The sequence below is a fragment of the Athene noctua genome, chromosome 2 (assembly GCF_965140245.1).
Source record: "Athene noctua chromosome 2, bAthNoc1.hap1.1, whole genome shotgun sequence".
Lineage (NCBI taxonomy): Eukaryota > Metazoa > Chordata > Aves > Strigiformes > Strigidae > Athene > Athene noctua.
In genome coordinates, this window is record NC_134038.1 from 1,930,273 (window position 1) to 1,947,517 (window position 17,245).

Genomic DNA, 17,245 nt, shown 5'->3' on the forward strand with positions numbered 1-17,245 from the left:
TGCCCACTTGAAGGCCTTGAACAGCAGCAGGTCAGCTGACAGGGACACATGCTGAAGTGCCCTCCAAGTTGTTCAGCATTTGCATCCTGTGTTGCATGAGCCCTGCATGGGAGAGGATGTTTTCTGCCTCACCATGTTCCACAAAACTGCAGGAAGCTCTCTCCACACTCATAAAATCATAGGGAGAGTCACGGTTGTGGAGGTGGGAAGGGATCTCTGGAGAGCTGTCCTTCCTCCTGCCCCAAATAGCCTCTTGTCCTTCCAACGTATCTCTCTGAGAAGGTCTGGTTCCGCCTTCTCTACACCATCCCACTAGGAAGTCACAGTAAGATGCCCCTTGGCACTTCCCTTGCTGAGCAAATCAGCACTTGGCCTCTACTCAAATGTCCTGTGCTCCAACCCCAACCATCTTTGTGGTCTCTGCTTGACACATGGCCAACCATCACTGTGTTGTACTTGGAGCCCTAAACTGGTCTCAGTGCCCAGCTGTGGTCTTGCAAGTGACAAAGAGTTGGGATAGATTCCCTTCCTCATCCTCGTGGCTGCATTCCTGCTCGTACAGCCCAGGATGCATTTGGTGTCAGCACTGCAAGAGTCCCTGGCTGTGTCCTGGGAGCTTTCACAGAATCCCAGAACATCTGGGCTGGAAAAGCCCCTGCAGCTCCTCCAGCCCAACCATGACCCTCCCCCTGACCGTTCCCAACTCCCCCAGATCCCTCAGCGCTGGCTCAGCCCGACTCTTCAACCCCTCCAGGGATCCCGGGGACTCCCCCCTGCCCTGGGCAGCCCATTCCAACGCCCAACAGCCCCTTCTGCACAGAAATCCTTCCTCAGAGCCAGCCTGACCCTGCCCTGGGCAGCTTGAGGCCATTCCCTCGGGGCCTGGCGCTGGGGCCTTGGCTCCAGAGACTCATCCCCCCTCTCTGCCCCCTCCTGGCAGGGAGTTGCAGAGGGCCAGGAGGTCTCCCCTCAGCCTCCTCTTCTCCAGACTGAACCCCCCCAGTGCCCCCAGCCGCTCCCCAGCAGACCTGTGCTCCAGACCCTGCCCCAGCTCCGTTGCCCTTCTCTGGCCACGCTCGAGTCATTCAATGGCCTTTTTGGGGTGAGGGGCCCAGAACTGAACCCCCTCAGCGAGGGGCGGCCTCCCCAGTGCCGAGCCCAGGGCTCAGATCCCTTCCCTGTCCCTGCTGGCCACGCCAGTGCTGACACAAGCCAGGATGCCGTTGCCCTCCTTGGCCCCCTGGGCACACTCTGGCTCATTCTCACCCCCCCAGTCCCTCTCTGACCGGCAGCTCTCCAGCCACTCCTCCCCAGGCCTGTAGCCCTGCTGGGGGTTGTTGTGGCCCAAGGGCAGCCCCCGGCATTTGCCCTCAGTGAAACTCCCCCAGTTGGGCTCAGCCCATGGCTCCAGCCTGCCCAGGTCTCTCTGCAGAGCCTCCCCGCCCTCGAGCAGATCAACACTCCCACTTGTTCCCCAGGGTTGTCTTCTGCAAAGGTACTTTCCAGGAAGTTGACCACGACCTGTTCCGCTGCGTGGGGTTAATTCTGTACTAAATGCAGGTGTTTCTGGCCTCATCTTGCAAAGTTTTAAAAACACAGGGTAAAGTTGGCCAAAAAAATAAATACCTAAGAGTTTATGGCCTGGCATGAATATCCTCAATATCTCACTGTCTCATCATAGTGAAAGTTGGGCTTCTCTGTGATTTCAAGTGCTGTTGACTATGTCATCATTGTGTTGATGTTGGAGATATTACTGACCCTGTCTGTCTTTCTCCGTTTAGCCGTGCTGTTCAGCGGAGTTTGGCCATCATCCGTCAAGCCAAGCAGAAGAAAAAGAAGAAGGAATACTGTATGTACTACAACCGCTTCGGCAAGTGTAATCGCGGGGAGAGCTGCCCCTACATCCATGACCCAGAGAAAGTGGCCGTCTGCACCAGGTATGGATGGACACAACCGCATGCTTTGGCTTGTCTTGGTAGACTGGACCATTGGTTGGCTTTGGTCCTTGCTCATGTGCCATTCCCCAGGGAAACAACCTGATAACTGAGATTTAAGCCCACGAGGACAACTGTTCTGGGTCAGGCCTAGGGTTTACCCAACGCTGTTGGGTTGGGAGATACCTACAGGCAGAGGACAAGACGAGAGAAGGGGTCTTTCTCCTGGCTGGGACCTCTCAGCTTCTGGCAGTGAATCCCAACAGCCTGGTGGGGTTTGTTTTTCAATTGCTAGAGGTTGTCAGCAAACCATCATCATGTCAGTAGTTCTTTTTTTCTTGTGAATTTATTTATTCTTTTCTTTAACACACGGTATTTACGGCCGTGGGTTGCACAGCTGAATTATGGGCTGCGTGAAAAGGGCTTCCCTCACCCGGCTGCCTGGCTGGTGTGCTGGGTGCCTCCTCACTCGTGGTTCTTGAGAAGGATGGAATAACCATTCCCTGATCAGCTTCTAGGCACCACTTAGAACTATACAGTCCTACCCTCTCTGTCCAGACTTCCCAGACTGGAGAATCACGCTCTATTTAGTCTCTTCTGGTAACTTTTCTCTAAATTTACACAGCATTTTACACCTATTAATGCTAATAAAGCATCACAGAACCAGCCTTTAAATTAAATACACACATTTTGGTTGTTCTGCACAGCTTGTAGGGATTACAAAAATATTTATTTCACATTTTGGAGGTGGATACTATCACCAGAACATTCCCGTCTAAGAAGTAACTTGCCATATTGTAGTACAGAAGCTCTAAAAAAAATTTTTAAATCAGAGTAGTGTTTTAAAAATTAGTAATAAGATCAAATCAACTTTTCTTAAAAATAAGCAGAATAATAGTGATTTAGTTACTGCTGTCAGGCTGAAGATGCCGTCAGGGTTTGCCAGGTGGAATTTAGAGACTTGAGAGCCCGCTGTGACCACGCGCTGGGTGATTTCTTCTAGCAGCGTTTCTCAGATCCACTTGGACCCGTGCAACAGGTTTGAATCCTTCAGCCTGTGACACCACACGGCTACGAGACTTGGTAATTTATTACAGGAGGACTGATTCATGTTGCCAGCTCATTATACCTGCCCAACAGTTGATTAAACTATATTATTAGTCGTTTAAAAAGGGTAGAAAAGCCAACTCCACTGATGAACTCTTTGAGTAATTTCTCCGTAAAATTGCTGCTGTGCTAGAAATCATTTGGAGGTTGGACAAAGCTTGATGGGAGACTGTATAGGAGGGATCGGTGATTTATTGTTTTTTTTAACTGATTTTACTCGCTCTCACTCATTCTCCCATAACACATCCTTAGGAGCACCGAGGTGGATGTCCAAGGTGTCTGGTCAGGATTATTTCTGGTGCTATAGAGGACAAGGGATGCCAGCTGCTGAGTCCTCACTTTCAATCCTTGGTTCTTCTTATGTTGGCAACCAAGTCTGGATTTGGTCTGTGCTCCTCATGTACTTTAGGAATTGAGGTCTTTTGGGCCTCCAAACTGTTCCATTTCCTTGAATCACTAGAGGACAACACTGGTTTTCTCCCTGTTTTGTGTCTCCTTACCCTGGTGCCTTTTAGCTCCAATCCCGTTCTTTAGGTTTCCGTTATCATCTCTTAATTTTCTCAGTCTGCTTTTGGTTTAGATTGTCCTTTATTTTCCAGGTCTGGGTGTTTTGAGGAGGTGCACATAGCTATGCTGTGATCACAATCCTCTGCAAACCTAGTTGTCATCAACCGCTGGTTTTCATATCTGTATGATCCCATTCAAACAATCTGAATTCTGTTTTATTTGTAATGAATCTCTTCATGCTCAGCTCTGTATTTACCCAGTTTTTATAAATAAAGCTAGGGCATAGTCTGTGCTCTAGAAGCTCCCTTCAAGGCTGTGGAACTGAGAGCACGTACACCTGGAGTCTTCTTCTGGGGGGTTCAGACCATCACTCTTCCCACGATGTGTTTTATTAATCTGCTGTCACACTGGTAGCTCCTAGAAAAAAGTCTGAACATCCTCATGTGCTTTGGGATGTTAGTTTCTGGTTTGTGCCTATCTCTGCTCCTCCTGGTTGTTGGCCACTCATACCTAAAGTCCTCCTGGTGCTTCTTCCAGTGTCTGCTGTATTCAGGGCTCTAGTAAGGACTTCACTCCTTCTGGGAGCATCATCTTTGTGGTACAAGCCTTGCTCTACCTACTAATGAGCAGCCAAATACAGTGAAAGAACAAAATCCATCAGGAAGCATCAGCTGCTCTTCTAACAAGGTCTCGTAACAATTTAGGGTGTGAAATGGGCCTTAACAGTGAGCTCAGCAGCAGTCTGGCCTTGGGGCAAGCATGGTAATGGGGCAAGACAGATGCTTGGTGTTCAAAACCACGTGTTTTGCGACCAGCCTCGTGCTCAACCCTCTCCTTCTGGTGTATCTACAGGTTTCTCCGTGGCACGTGCAAGAAGACGGACGGGACCTGTTCGTTTTCCCACAAAGTGTCCAAAGACAAGGTCTGTATGGCTTCCCAGCGAGCGGGGTGGTGGTTGTAGGGGAGTCTACCTCCTTGAGTGCTTCCAGCAGAGTTTGTTTGTACGTTGCTTGCCAAGCTGTCCAGGCTCACGCTGGGGTTGTGAGAGCAAAGTGTGTCTCTTGAGCCGGCGTGGTGAATCGGTAGCTGAATGCGTTAAGCAGCAGATTGGAAACTCTCTGAGCACGTCTGCTGGGGAGCGGCTGGGGGAACTGGGGGGGTTCAGTCTGGAGCAGAGGAGGCTGAGGGGAGACCTCCTGGCCCTCTGCAACTCCCTGCCAGGAGGGGGCAGAGAGGGGGGATGAGTCTCTGGAGCCAAGGCCCCAGCGCCAGGCCCCGAGGGAATGGCCTCAAGCTGCCCAGGGCAGGGTCAGGCTGGCTCTGAGGAAGGATTTCTGTGCAGAAGGGGCTGTTGGGCGTTGGAATGGGCTGCCCAGGGCAGGGGGGAGTCCCCGGGATCCCTGGAGGGGTTGAAGAGTCGGGCTGAGCCAGCGCTGAGGGATCTGGGGGAGTTGGGAACGGTCAGGGGGAGGGTCATGGTGGGGCTGGAGGAGCTTCAAGGGATTTTCCAACCTTGATTCTGTGATTCTTTTTTCTATTTCGCTTGCCAAGCTGTCCAGGCTCATGCTGGGGTTGTGAGAGCAAAGTGAGCCTCTTCAAGTGGCGCGGTGAATCGGTAGATGAATGCCTCAAGCAGTAGATTGGAAACCAGAACAGCTGGGGCTGTGTTGGGTAACGTGTGTTGGGTTAAGGCGTGCTTAAACTCCAGAGATTGAAGAAAATTCGCAGAGGAGTAGTGTTTAGTTACATCTAATCCTTAGCTACCTCCACAAGATCGCCCTTCCTTCTAAATCACCCTGTGCTGAGGTCGGAGGAGGGGGATGTTTTAACATCCAAGAGCTTGGAGGTATAAATTAACCTTTCTAAAGAGCCAGCCAGTGAAACCGGCTGGCAGAACGGCTTCTGAGTTCATCATCGTTTTCAACCTTCTTGATATATTTGGGGCTCCGTGATTTTATTACACAGAGCGAGGTGGAAAAATAATTAGGTTTTCTTTTAGTGATTATCAGTGTACGATTTAGCAGATTAACCTCCGTTCAGTGTCTAGGATCGCCGGTCGGACGTAGCTTTGGAGACCTCAAGCATTGAAGCAGAGGTGAGGTAGGTGTGGAAGGTTAAGTGTAGCTGCGGGTCCTTCACCGAGCTGGGATGTGCTTCAAGCACGTATTTATATTTCAGCTTTGTCGGATGGATTTCGAGGCTCATTTCTCTGCTACAAAGGATCACCCAGACAACAGCAGTAAGGTTAATCCCACCGGGGTATTGAAACACCAACCAGAGCGGTGGCACTGTGTGGGGAGCGGGTTGTGAGCTGGTGCCAAGGCTCCGCTGTTGGGATTCTGTGCTGGGGCCACAACCACCCCCAGCAGGGCTACAGGCCTGGGGAGGAGTGGCTGGAGAGCTGCCGGTCAGAGAGGGACTGGGGGGGTGAGAATGAGCCAGAGTGTGCCCAGGGGGCCAAGGAGGGCAACGGCATCCTGGCTTGTGTCAGCCCTGGCGTGGCCAGCAGGGACAGGGAAGGGATCTGAGCCCTGGGCTCGGCACTGGGGAGGCCGCCCCTCGCTGAGGGGGTTCAGTTCTGGGCCCCTCACCCCAAAAAGGCCATTGAATGACTCGAGCGTGGCCAGAGAAGGGCAACGGAGCTGGGGCAGGGTCTGGAGCACAGGTCTGCTGGGGAGCGGCTGGGGGAACTGGGGGGGTTCAGTCTGGAGCAGAGGAGGCTGAGGGGAGACCTCCTGGCCCTCTGCAACTCCCTGCCAGGAGGGGGCAGAGAGGGGGGATGAGTCTCTGGAGCCAAGGCCCCAGCGCCAGGCCCCGAGGGAATGGCCTCAAGCTGCCCAGGGCAGGGTCAGGCTGGCTCTGAGGAAGGATTTCTGTGCAGAAGGGGCTGTTGGGCGTTGGAATGGGCTGCCCAGGGCAGGGGGGAGTCCCCGGGATCCCTGGAGGGGTTGAAGAGTCGGGCTGAGCCAGCGCTGAGGGATCTGGGGGAGTTGGGAACGGTCAGGGGGAGGGTCATGGTTGGGCTGGAGGAGCTGCAAGGGTTTTTCCAACCCAGATGGTTCTGGGATTCTGGGATGGAGATGCCAGTAAGCGGGATGTGAGCAACAACCACTTTCCCTGGAGAAACCCATAAGGCTCAGTCCTTCGTCATGTCGCTTGATGAGTCTCAACCCCTCCTTGGCTGAATTTCTGGCGTGTCATATATCAAAAGCTTTTGATGCCGGGCCTAGGGCATGGTGGGGACTGGAGCTCTCCTGAGCCATGCCAGATCTGGAAGCGCTGCTTTTAATTACTCAAACTTCGGGGTCTTTTTACCCGCGCCCTGTGAATTGTCCTTATAGCACCTTCTTCTCCCCACTCCCTCCATCTCTGTCCTTCATTCCCCACTCACAGCATCGTGTAGGTAATTACAGTGCAATTACTGACCTGTAAAGGATTTAACCCATGGGGCATCGGGTCTCATCAGCATCTGGGACAGGACCTTTTCCAACAGCATTTGCCTTTGGGCATGCAGTTTTCCTCTCTCCCTTTCCCTCCGTTTGCCTAAGGCACGTTCATAGTCAGTGGGGAGCTCATAAGTTATCGTGGCAGTGAGCGGAGTCGCTCTGAACGAGGCACAAAGCACCATATGTTTTTTACATGTATCTCTCTTCAGAGTCACTTAATCACGAGTATATAAAATAGAGAAGATAGACTGGGGACAGCTGTATTCCCTGACTCGTGGCGTGTCAAAGGAGGGATGGGGATGAGAATTGATAGAAGGAAAAAGGACTGGCTTGTTTTCTTTTTTTTTCTTCCTAAAACATATCATTAGACTTCAGAAATAAAGAAGCCAAGAAAGAAGAAAGGTTTGCAAAGGGACTGTCTGTTGGTGGATCCAGATTTGTTGTATTTAATGCAGATTTGGAGTGGGTATGGGGTCAGCTACTTCTCTTCACCCAAGTGATGTACAAGTGCTAACGGCAGCACGCAACCTGCTGTGCCTCTGAACAGAAGGGTTGATACTCATCCAGTCCGCACGGGACTGTTCGCTTACATCTGTACTGGCAAGTTAAATCGTATTTCAGCAGGTTCCTGATCTTGTCTGTGGTCCCAGGGCAAAAATCTGGGTGAAACTTGGGAGTTGGAGGTGGCCAAGGAGCCATTTTGGTCGGTGTTTGGCTGTAGCTGTGTCCACTGAAGGATGCGACGCCTGGATGTGGGTGGGTTTGTGCCAGCTGGTCTCAGTACCCAGAAATATTCCTCAGCATGAAGGAATTTATTTGCTGGTGAAGATGTAGCCTCAGTTTCTCTCTCCCAAAACCACTTGGTGTGTCTTGATGCCTCAAGGAGGACCTCAAGCTTTTGACTTCTGGGCTCCATTTTGGGTGAATAGATGGAGAATGATGGCTGCAGCGTGATGTGGGAAACTCAACCTTTCCCATTTAGCAACACCTCATCAGTTAGGATTTGGGGCAGAATAAACATGATATGATTGTGGTAATAAAAGTGAATTAAAAAGGAGTGGCCATGCTGAAGTTTGTTTTGGAAGAGCTGGTTTGCTGATGGCATTTTGTAGACAGAATCCCTGGGAAGGGATCCTACAGGGAGCAGGTGGCCTCTGCCCATCTCCCTTTTTCCCTTAGCAGTTTTCTGCTACGAAGCATCATCTAAACCCAAGACGAGTCATTAAATTAACAAGCCTACAAACGAAGCAGGCAAGTGCCAACTCTTAGGAATAAATGCTTCCAGAACACGTGTTTCTGGCCAGGCACGTCGCGCTCCGCAGGGGAAGGAAGATTATTTTTCGTGGGATTAGGCGCCCCGGGGGCGGTTCAGAGGTCTCCGCTCGCCACCTTGTCGTCAGCGCAGACTGGAAGAGAAACAACCTCCTCTGCGGAGTTCAAGCCTGTTTCAGGGTGATTTATAGCTGCGGGGATGCTGCTACCCAAAGCGAGAGGCGACTTTGCTTTTCAAGTCCCGTAGCTCCCTGTTAACCCGGGTGATTACTAGCAAAGGTGGCGTTAGTCTCATTTATCAGCGGCGGAGAGAGGCAGGTGAAGTCTTTCAGCAGAGGAAGGCAGCGGTTTCTGCCTGCTTGGGGGTTTTTTGGAGCAGATCCCACCTGCTCCTCGGATGGGCAGCTTCTTGTTGGCTTTTGTTGGGGTTTTAACGCGATTTTCTTCACGTGGTTAACGATGATGTGCTGTCAGCCGTGGTTTGGGGCTTCCTGGTTTTGTTGATGCGCCGTTAGTTGACTCTTGATTTCATTTTGTGGTTATGGGGGGAACGGGACACCCCTCAACCTCCTCATCAAAGAAACTTAAGTTTATTGTCATCGTGTGCCTCACCCCAGTGGTAAGTCACTGGGGATGGGGCCCTGTACCTGCTCCAGGAGGTGAAAGACCAAGAGGTTGCAGAGCTTAACTATTGTTTTGAGATCAGAACTCTTACTCAACCTTGGGGCTATCCCATGTCTCAGTTTGCCCACTGAAAAATGGGGACAATCCCTCTGTTTTCCATGGGAAAGCTGCGTGGGTTAAGCTTTTCCCCATCCTAAGCAGCAAAACCCTTGCTCCGAGCAGAGGATGCTCTCTGGGGCGGAGGGTTTGCTCCAGATGGGCACGATGCTTTGCAGATGCTTTCAAAACCCAAACTATCCCTTTGGCCATGGAAGAAGGAGCCTGGAGGAGAGGGAAAGCTGGCAGTTGGGGAATTTTGCTGCGCAGGGGATGCAGGGTAGAGCTCTTGACTGAGGAGCATCCGTCGAGGCGAGGCGCAGGGAATTTCTCCGCGACAGCGGATCCCGGCGTAAATCTGAACGAATGGGTTTGTGAGTGAAGGTTAGCGAGAGGCTAGGACTCGGGCAACCGCCCGCTGCTGCTACAACAGCTTTTCCCCTTGAGGAACTCGGAAAGAATCAGCATTTTTCTCCCTAATAGAGCTTCAAAACTCTGTTGTGAGCAATTTGGAAATTCACGTTGAGTTTCGGGTTCATTAGCTGCTGGCTCCAAAGCGTGTACATAGTCAAAGCTGTCTAATACAGACGCACCGCACCAGTGCCTTGAATTAATGTTATTGTTATTTGTGTGGACGTAGTGGGGTGCAAACAAGGTTAATTGAAATGAGAGTGCTGCTTCCTCTTGATAATGGCTCAGGCTTGACAGCAAGGAGGAGTTTATTTTTGTAGAAGAGCTGCCTTTATTATCCCTTTTTATTAGAGCTAATTTGGGCTCTATATCAAAAACTACATTAAGGGAATCATTTACGGTCACACCACCACCACCAGAAAAGATAGCCCCAGAGCCCTGTCCTTTATGTTAATGTCTGCAGTTAAAAGACAATTAAAAATAAACTCTTCTCTTTTAAAGCACCCTTTGTTTTCTTTCCTCTCTGCTTCCCCCTCCTTCTATTTCTCTCTTTACCTCAAGTGAGCCAATTTAGTTAAAACCCAAACGTGCCCTTCAGGGAAAGGGATTTTTCCGGATAGCCTCAGCTGTGGTTATTGCAGAATTGTAAATACTAGTTTGGGGATGCTCGAACTGGCGGGACTGAGATGCTACTGGTGAATGGAGGGATCGATACTGAGCTGAGCTGGAAGGGAATTAATTCAGCGTGTAGGAGAGCAGCGAGGGATTGAGCGGGAGGAGCTGGATCGTTGCGACGGCTTCGGGAAGCGCCTCTTCCCGTCGGCAGCTGCCTGCTTGGGTCGGGAAGTTGCCTGCAGTAGCCGGTGAGTTAAGGATGCTGAAATATCACAGCAGGCTGGTAATTTGTTTTTAATTATAACAGCTGGCAGAAGGTGAAGTTTGTGGTTTGAGGACGATGAGGATCTTTGCTTGTTCGCTTTTCGCCGTCGGCTGTCGCGCTGCTAAAGCTCGGGAGCGGTGAGGGCGGGAGCGGGGCTCTGCTCCGGGGATCCGACCCCTCTCCTTGACCGCTCGTGGCAGGAGCCTGGGCTCTCCTCCTCCTTTCCCTCCCTCCTGGAGCATCCCTTCTCCAGCGCTGGCAGCCCTTGGGGATAGGAGGCTGATGCCTTCACATGATGTAACACCCCACAAATGCTCGTGGAGGTTTTCCCCTTTGCCTGGACACACTTTTTGGAGCTTTTATCTAACCACGTGCTCTCCAGCCAGCTCCGTATCCACGGAACAGCCAAATGGGGGGGGCACACCCAGGATGCTGTGTTGGCCTTTACGATGGCCAGACCCCCCTACAAACGAGGAGCTGGGGAGCAGTGGCCCCTTCTCTCCAGAGTTACTTGGGAGAGTGGCAGCAGCAGATGAACCTGCCCTGTGCGTCATGCCAGCAAAGCCCTCATGATAGCAGAGTTTATTATGATTCCCCATCCCTTCCTCGTGCTGTGCAGAGGCAGTTTTCTTTCTGGTAGCAGTTTCATGCTTTCCACCCTCTTTCCAGCATCCTGAAGGATGCCAAGGCAAACATGTTCACCCCCGGTGCATATGTACACTGGGATCACGTAATGCCAGGGAGCTGCGTTGCAGGAGACTAATAGAAGAGGTAAAAATACCTCTGGGATCAGCGGCTGGCAAAAGGTGTATATTTATTTTATGCATGTCACAGTTTTCTTTCAGTTCTGGGCGTTGGAACGGTTCCTAATCACGAGTCGGGGGGAGCTCTAACGGGTTTCTCATACTCTGCCCCTGCAGATGCCAGTGTGCTCCTACTTCTTGAAGGGAATTTGCAACAACAGCAACTGCCCGTACAGCCACGTCTACGTGTCCAGGAAGGCAGAAGTGTGCCAGGATTTTCTCAAAGGCTATTGCCCCATGGGAGAAAAGGTAAAGAGGGGACAGCTCTTGGGGTCCTGGGATGGATGTGCCTTTGCTGAAGCCACAAGCTGGGTTTTTTGTGCAAGCTATGGCACTGCAGGGAGCTGTAGAGCTGGAACACCTGGGTGGGATGAACAGCAATCCAGTGCATTCCCAAAGGGTGATGGGCAAAGTGGCTTGGTTGCCTTGCAGGTAGGAAGGAAAAGGAAACAAATTAAAGGCTGCAGCTCGCAAACGTTGTGCTGGTGTTTACCTGGGAAGAGCCGGCTGAACAGAAGCCAGCATTGTGCCCAGGGGGCCAAGGAGGCCAACAGCATCCTGGCTTGTGCCAGCCCTGGCGTGGCCAGCAGGGCCAGGGAAGGGATCTGAGCCCTGGGCTCGGCACTGGGGAGGCCGCCCCTCTCTGAGGGGGTTCAGTTCTGGGCCCCTCACCCCAAAAAGGCCATTGAAGGACTCGAGCGTGGCCAGAGAAGGGCAACGGAGCTGGGGCAGGGTCTGGAGCACAGGTCTGCTGGGGAGCGGCTGGGGGCACTGGGGGGGTTCAGTCTGGAGCAGAGGAGGCTGAGGGGAGACCTCCTGGCCCTCTGCAACTCCCTGCCAGGAGGGGGCAGAGAGGGGGGATGAGTCTCTGGAGCCAAGGAGCCAGCGCCAGGCCCCGAGGGAATGGCCTCAAGCTGCCCAGGGCAGGGTCAGGCTGGCTCTGAGGAAGGATTTCTGTGCAGAAGGGGCTGTTGGGCGTTGGAATGGGCTGCCCAGGGCAGGGGGGAGTCCCCGGGATCCCTGGAGGGGTTGAAGAGTCGGGCTGAGCCAGCGCTGAGGGATCTGGGGGAGTTGGGAACGGTCAGGGGGAGGGTCATGGTTGGGCTGGAGGAGCTGCAAGGGCTTTTCCAACCCAGATGATTCTGGGATTCTGTGAAGGCTCCCCAGAGTGTCCATGGTAGCAGAGGCCAGTGCCTGAGCTAATAGCACCTGCCTTGAGAACTGTTAAATAGATGAGAAGCAAAGGAGAAGGCTTAGGAGTATTTGTTTTGCACAGAAACCCCTCAGACTTTAATGCTTATTTCACATGCTGGCTCTGTGATGGGTTAAAACTTGAGCCTTAGATATTGTAGCTCAGTCTTAGTATCAAGACCACCCTTCTCACCTAGCCTGCAATAACTGTGCCCAAATATGTATCTGGCGGCTTTGTGGAGCCCACCTCCAGGTCCTGGGGGCCCTCTGGTTTAAAGAAATATGCACCCTGGGTAACACACCACCTTGTCTGTGAGCTTACTGCACCCTGTGTAACACACAGAGCTTGCGAGAGAGCAGCTTTCCTGGAGTGGGCCCTGGAGCTGGTGGCCACTTGCTGGTTTCCAGTGGGATTTTAGGGCTGTTACATGCAAAAAGATGAAATGTTGGGGTTTATCTGACATTTTGTGGCTCCCCACTTTATAAGCGACGGGAGAGGTGGGGGGCAGCGAGCTCAGTTCCTCAGTGGCACGGAGCCACGCTGCAGGATCTCACCTTTCCCTGCTTCATGGCTAAGGGAGAGGGTTGGCCATGCTGGTGTTCCCCTGGGAGCCAAAGCGACTGTCATATCTGACGCCTCTTTGCTGTTTTCCATTAATTGAATAAGATTTTTCCTTCTTGGAGTGAACCACTTTTTCTTTAGTAGAGCATGTGGTTTTCTTTCGGGTCCCTTGAACAAGGTATGGGCCACCTTCCCTTGGTTTCTCCAGCTGCCATCTCAGACTTGCGAGAGCAGTGGAGTCCCCAGACGGTTGTGGTTCAGAAGGGGCAGCCAGTCACTTTGCCACCAGGTTTGAATAAAGCAAATGTGGACTCTCAGATTTATGGAAATGATGCTTTTCTGCTGTAGCTGAGAGCTGCCAGGCTTTTTTCTTCTGGAGGGGTTATATGGTGGGATTTCTGTTTATCCTTTGACCATTGTGGCCAGCAGGTCGAGGGAGGGGATTGTCCCCCTCTGCTCCCCTCTGGTGAGACCCCCCGGAGCCCCGTGTCCAGCTCTGGGGTCCCCAGCACAGGACAGACATGGAGCTGCTGGAGCGGGGCCGGAGGAGGGACACGGGAATGGTCCGAGGGCTGGAGCAGCTCTGCTGGGGGGAAAGGCTGAGAGAGTTGGGGGGTTCAGCTGGGGAGAGAAGGCTCCGGGGAGACCTTGGAGCGGCCTTTCAATATAGAAAAGGGGCTCATAAAGACAGAGCAATGGTTTTAAACTGGAAGAGGGTACATTTAGATTGGACATAAGGAAGAAATATTTCACGAGGAGAGTGGTGAGGCCCTGGCACAGGCTGCCCAGAGCAGCTGTGGCTGCCCCCTCCCTGGAAGGGTTCAAGGCCAGGTTGGACGGGGCTTTGGGCAACCTGGGCTGGTGTGTCCCCAGGGCAGGGGTTTGGACTGGATGATCTTCAAAGATCCACCCCAATCCATTTGATGATGCTGTGATTTGCTGTGCAACACTGGCCCATCTCTATGACCACAGCTGGAGGAAGGAGCCATCCTCTTCTCTCAGTCTGCTTCTCTCTGGGCAGTTTGCGAGGTGCCTCTAGGAGGTGTTTGATATGGAAGGAAACATCACATCAGTGTCGTGGCTTGGTTTAGCCACTTCCATGAGCCAAGAGCAAATGAACAGGAGGAGACAGTGAAAGCTTATTCCTTGAGCTGGAGACTGCACGTACTGCGCTGAGAACACGACAGGAACTTTGCAAGCTTTGCTTTAAATCGGCTCTTTGGCTGAAAAAACGAGCCACTAATGAAACAATAATTTTGTTTCCCTCAAGTCTGGCAGGTCTCAGGGCGCCATCTCAAATATGCCCCAGTGGGCCTATGGAATGATATTATTTTATTGCATTTAACGGATAACGCATGGAGAAATATCTGCCTAAGCACAGTTTTGCTCTGACTTGCTGCTCCTGGAGATTTCTAACTCCCTCATGATTTTCATGACCAGACAGATGATTGGATCCATGTGGTGCTCTGGCCTGGATCCCCAAAAGGCTTTTCTCCTTCGTTCCTCCATCCTGGTAGCTCTTGTTGACAAGAGATTCAACCCAGCAAGTGAAACTGTAGGTGCTCGGTGCCCATCACCACGGCGTCATCGCTCAAAGCCACCAGCCTGGCCCAGAACCCCAACGCAACAGCGAACGGTGCCTTCTGGAAGGCAAACCCATCCTTCCCCAGGAGAAACCACTACCCAGGAAAAAACAGCCAAAAGAAAGGGGAAAAAAAGCTAAAAGTGAAAGCTTAAAGGAAAGCGGGACATCAGCAGCAGTGGAGGGAGAGGCTAATAAATTAATCTGTGCCTAATTACTTTTTGTGGCAGCACGTGGAGGGGACTGCGTGCAAGATAAACATTTCCTCTGAAGGAAAACACAGGCATCCTGCCACCTCCCTCCAGCACAGCACTAGCCACGCAGGCAGGGTCCCTACAATTATTTTTAAAATATTCCAATTTAAATGAAAATATAAAAGAGATATTTAGAATATTTATTCTATTAGTAAAAGTGCTTACCGTGTCACTTTTAGAGTGTCAGAAAAGCATTCTCCTACAGATGATGGATAGCAGCCTGTAATTATATATGGGGAGAAATTGCTGAGTGGGCCATATTTAACTGGGGAGGAGAAATACCAGCTTGGGCCATTAAGGGTTAATTTTATTCTCTAAATAATATAAAAAGTGCTGAGTCCGTGCCTTTTGCTCAAAGTAGAAAGTCCTCAAATGGACCCCGGAGAGTTTATAATATTCTACTGAATCAAGTAAAAATGTTAACCTTGCTTCATAAAATGATGGCTTGTTAAAGATGCGCAGTCCCTTTTCTTTTGAATAATTTAGGATGGGAGTAAATCTTCTCTCGTTCTGCCTTTCGCTGTCCGAGGAACGGCGAGGGCTGTCTGCCTGTGGTTTGAACCACAAAGGGCACGGACAGCAAATGTGTGTGACACCGGCGTAGCATCCTCGGTGGATAAACTCACATGAGGACGGTTGGTAATTAGAAATTCTGGTTCTTTTATGTTGGGCTGTGGCACACTGGGCTCTTCTTCCAGTTATGTTTTCCCCTCTGTGCTTCCCCAAAGAAGCACAATTTATGATTTTTGTCAAACCTTCGTAAAAAATGTCCATTATTATCCATAATTTATCATGTGTCGTTGGCAGTGTTGCCTCTTAAGTACTTTCTAGAATGTCTTGTGGGATGCTCAGGCCAAGTTGATCAGGTCTTTGACATCCCATGGGCTGTAACCGCAACTACACGAGCTCTTCGTACAAACGATGCCAGGTCTGGCCTGCTCTGGCATCATCAGGAACTTAGAATTAAGTGAGAAAGCTTTAATTTTGCATTCCCAAGTCCCTTTTTCAGAAATGTAAACCGTAGAAGGTGAAGGTCCCTCCATCCCTGGGGAGAGGGGACAGCTCCTGTACGAGAGCGTGACCACATCCTTCGTTAAGGGAATGTTACCCCCAGTATTAATCGTTTCCAGGAGGGAAGTGGTAGCAGGGCTAGGAGCTGGATTTCCAGCATTCTTACTGGTTCCTCAGTCGTGGGTTGGGAAGTTTCTCCATCTTGCACACGCTCATAAAGGGAGTGGAGGAACCTGCAAGTTCAGTTCGGTGATGCGGTCAGGGAAATATGGCTCCAAATAGCTCTGTTGCCTGAATCATCTCTAAACACAATGTCATATGTGGCTTAGCTCAAGCCACAAAGCGATGCCCACCATGGAAATCTCCTTGTTGCCTTGCCTGGAGCTCCCTGACCGTTTCTGGCACCATGAAGAGGTCATGCTCGGTGAGACTGGTCGCTCTGGGCTGGTCACCTGCACTGGAGGAAGCCCAAAGGGGGAAGTGGGAAGAGAGGGAGAAATGGGGCCTCTTGCAGGCGCTCCCCAGGGTTTTCCGAAGATGTTTTAATGAGCTGCTCTACGGTAAAAGCTTCTCTCTGGTTCCTCATCCTTCCTCCCACATGGGTCCTCACACCTGCATCTCGACTTGGGGCATGGGTTCACCAGGAGGGGATGGGGTGAGGCTGGAGGGCACAAGGGACGAGGTAGTGCCAGCAAGCAAGCCGTGGTGGCCCCCGGGATGTAGAGAGAAGGAGGAGATGAGGTTCTGAGCGAGCTGCGTGGCCAGTGAGCCTGGAGGAGAGATGCCCAGCTTGTCAGGGAGGTGATTTTTCTGCCAAGCTGCTCCCCTTGCTGCACCCATGCTCAGCTTCTGAAATAATACCCAAATAATACGAAATATTATGAAATAATATCACAGAATCACAGATCATTCAGGTTAATTGGAAAAAAACCTCGGGATCATCAAGTCTGACCCTCAGCCCGACCCTACAAAGTTCTCCCCTACCCCACATCCCCCACAGCTCATCCCAACGGCCCTGAAACCCCCCCAGGGATGGGGACTCCCCCCTCCCTGGGCAGCCTCTTCCACTCTCGGACCACTCTTGCTGGGAAACATTTTCTCCTCCTGCCCAGCCTGACCCTCCGCTGTATGCAGTAATATGAAATAATACTGGGCCCAAAGGATCTCGTCGAGTGATAAGGTGTTGCGTGTTGGGCTGCTGTTGTAATATTTGATGGTTGACCGTGGCCTGAGATCTCTGCGTGGCTGAGAGCTTGGACCTGGAGTTAACAGCAAACGCTTGCATTGCATCCATAGAAAACCTCGAGGAGCAGCTGCCCGGAGATTTGCTTTACAGGCACAAAACGTGACTTATCGGGGAATAAACTGTATTTGGAAGAATCACGGCTAGGGCAGGTTTTGGTGCTGGCATTCTCTAGCCCTCGTAGTGTGTCAGAGTAAAGGCAAGCGAGTCAACCCGGTCCCCTCTAACTGCTGCATCTGTAAAATTGTTTTGTATTAAATAAGCTTTTCCCCCATGGTGTACATTAGCGAGCGTGCCGCATTAAATACCGATCTTCATATTG

General features: G+C 51.5%; 1 protein-coding gene across 1 annotated transcript in view; it reads left to right on the forward strand.

Annotated features, from left to right (window-relative positions):
* The window catches only part of ZC3H3 (zinc finger CCCH-type containing 3), a 199,420-nt gene that overhangs the window by 151,057 nt on the left and 31,118 nt on the right, over nt 1–17,245 (forward strand). Inside the window, exons 7-9 of the mRNA XM_074898330.1 lie at nt 1,782–1,937; nt 4,401–4,470; nt 11,198–11,329. Of these exons, the coding sequence (XP_074754431.1) occupies nt 1,782–1,937; nt 4,401–4,470; nt 11,198–11,329 (358 nt within the window). The remainder of the gene's footprint in view (nt 1–1,781; nt 1,938–4,400; nt 4,471–11,197; nt 11,330–17,245) is intronic.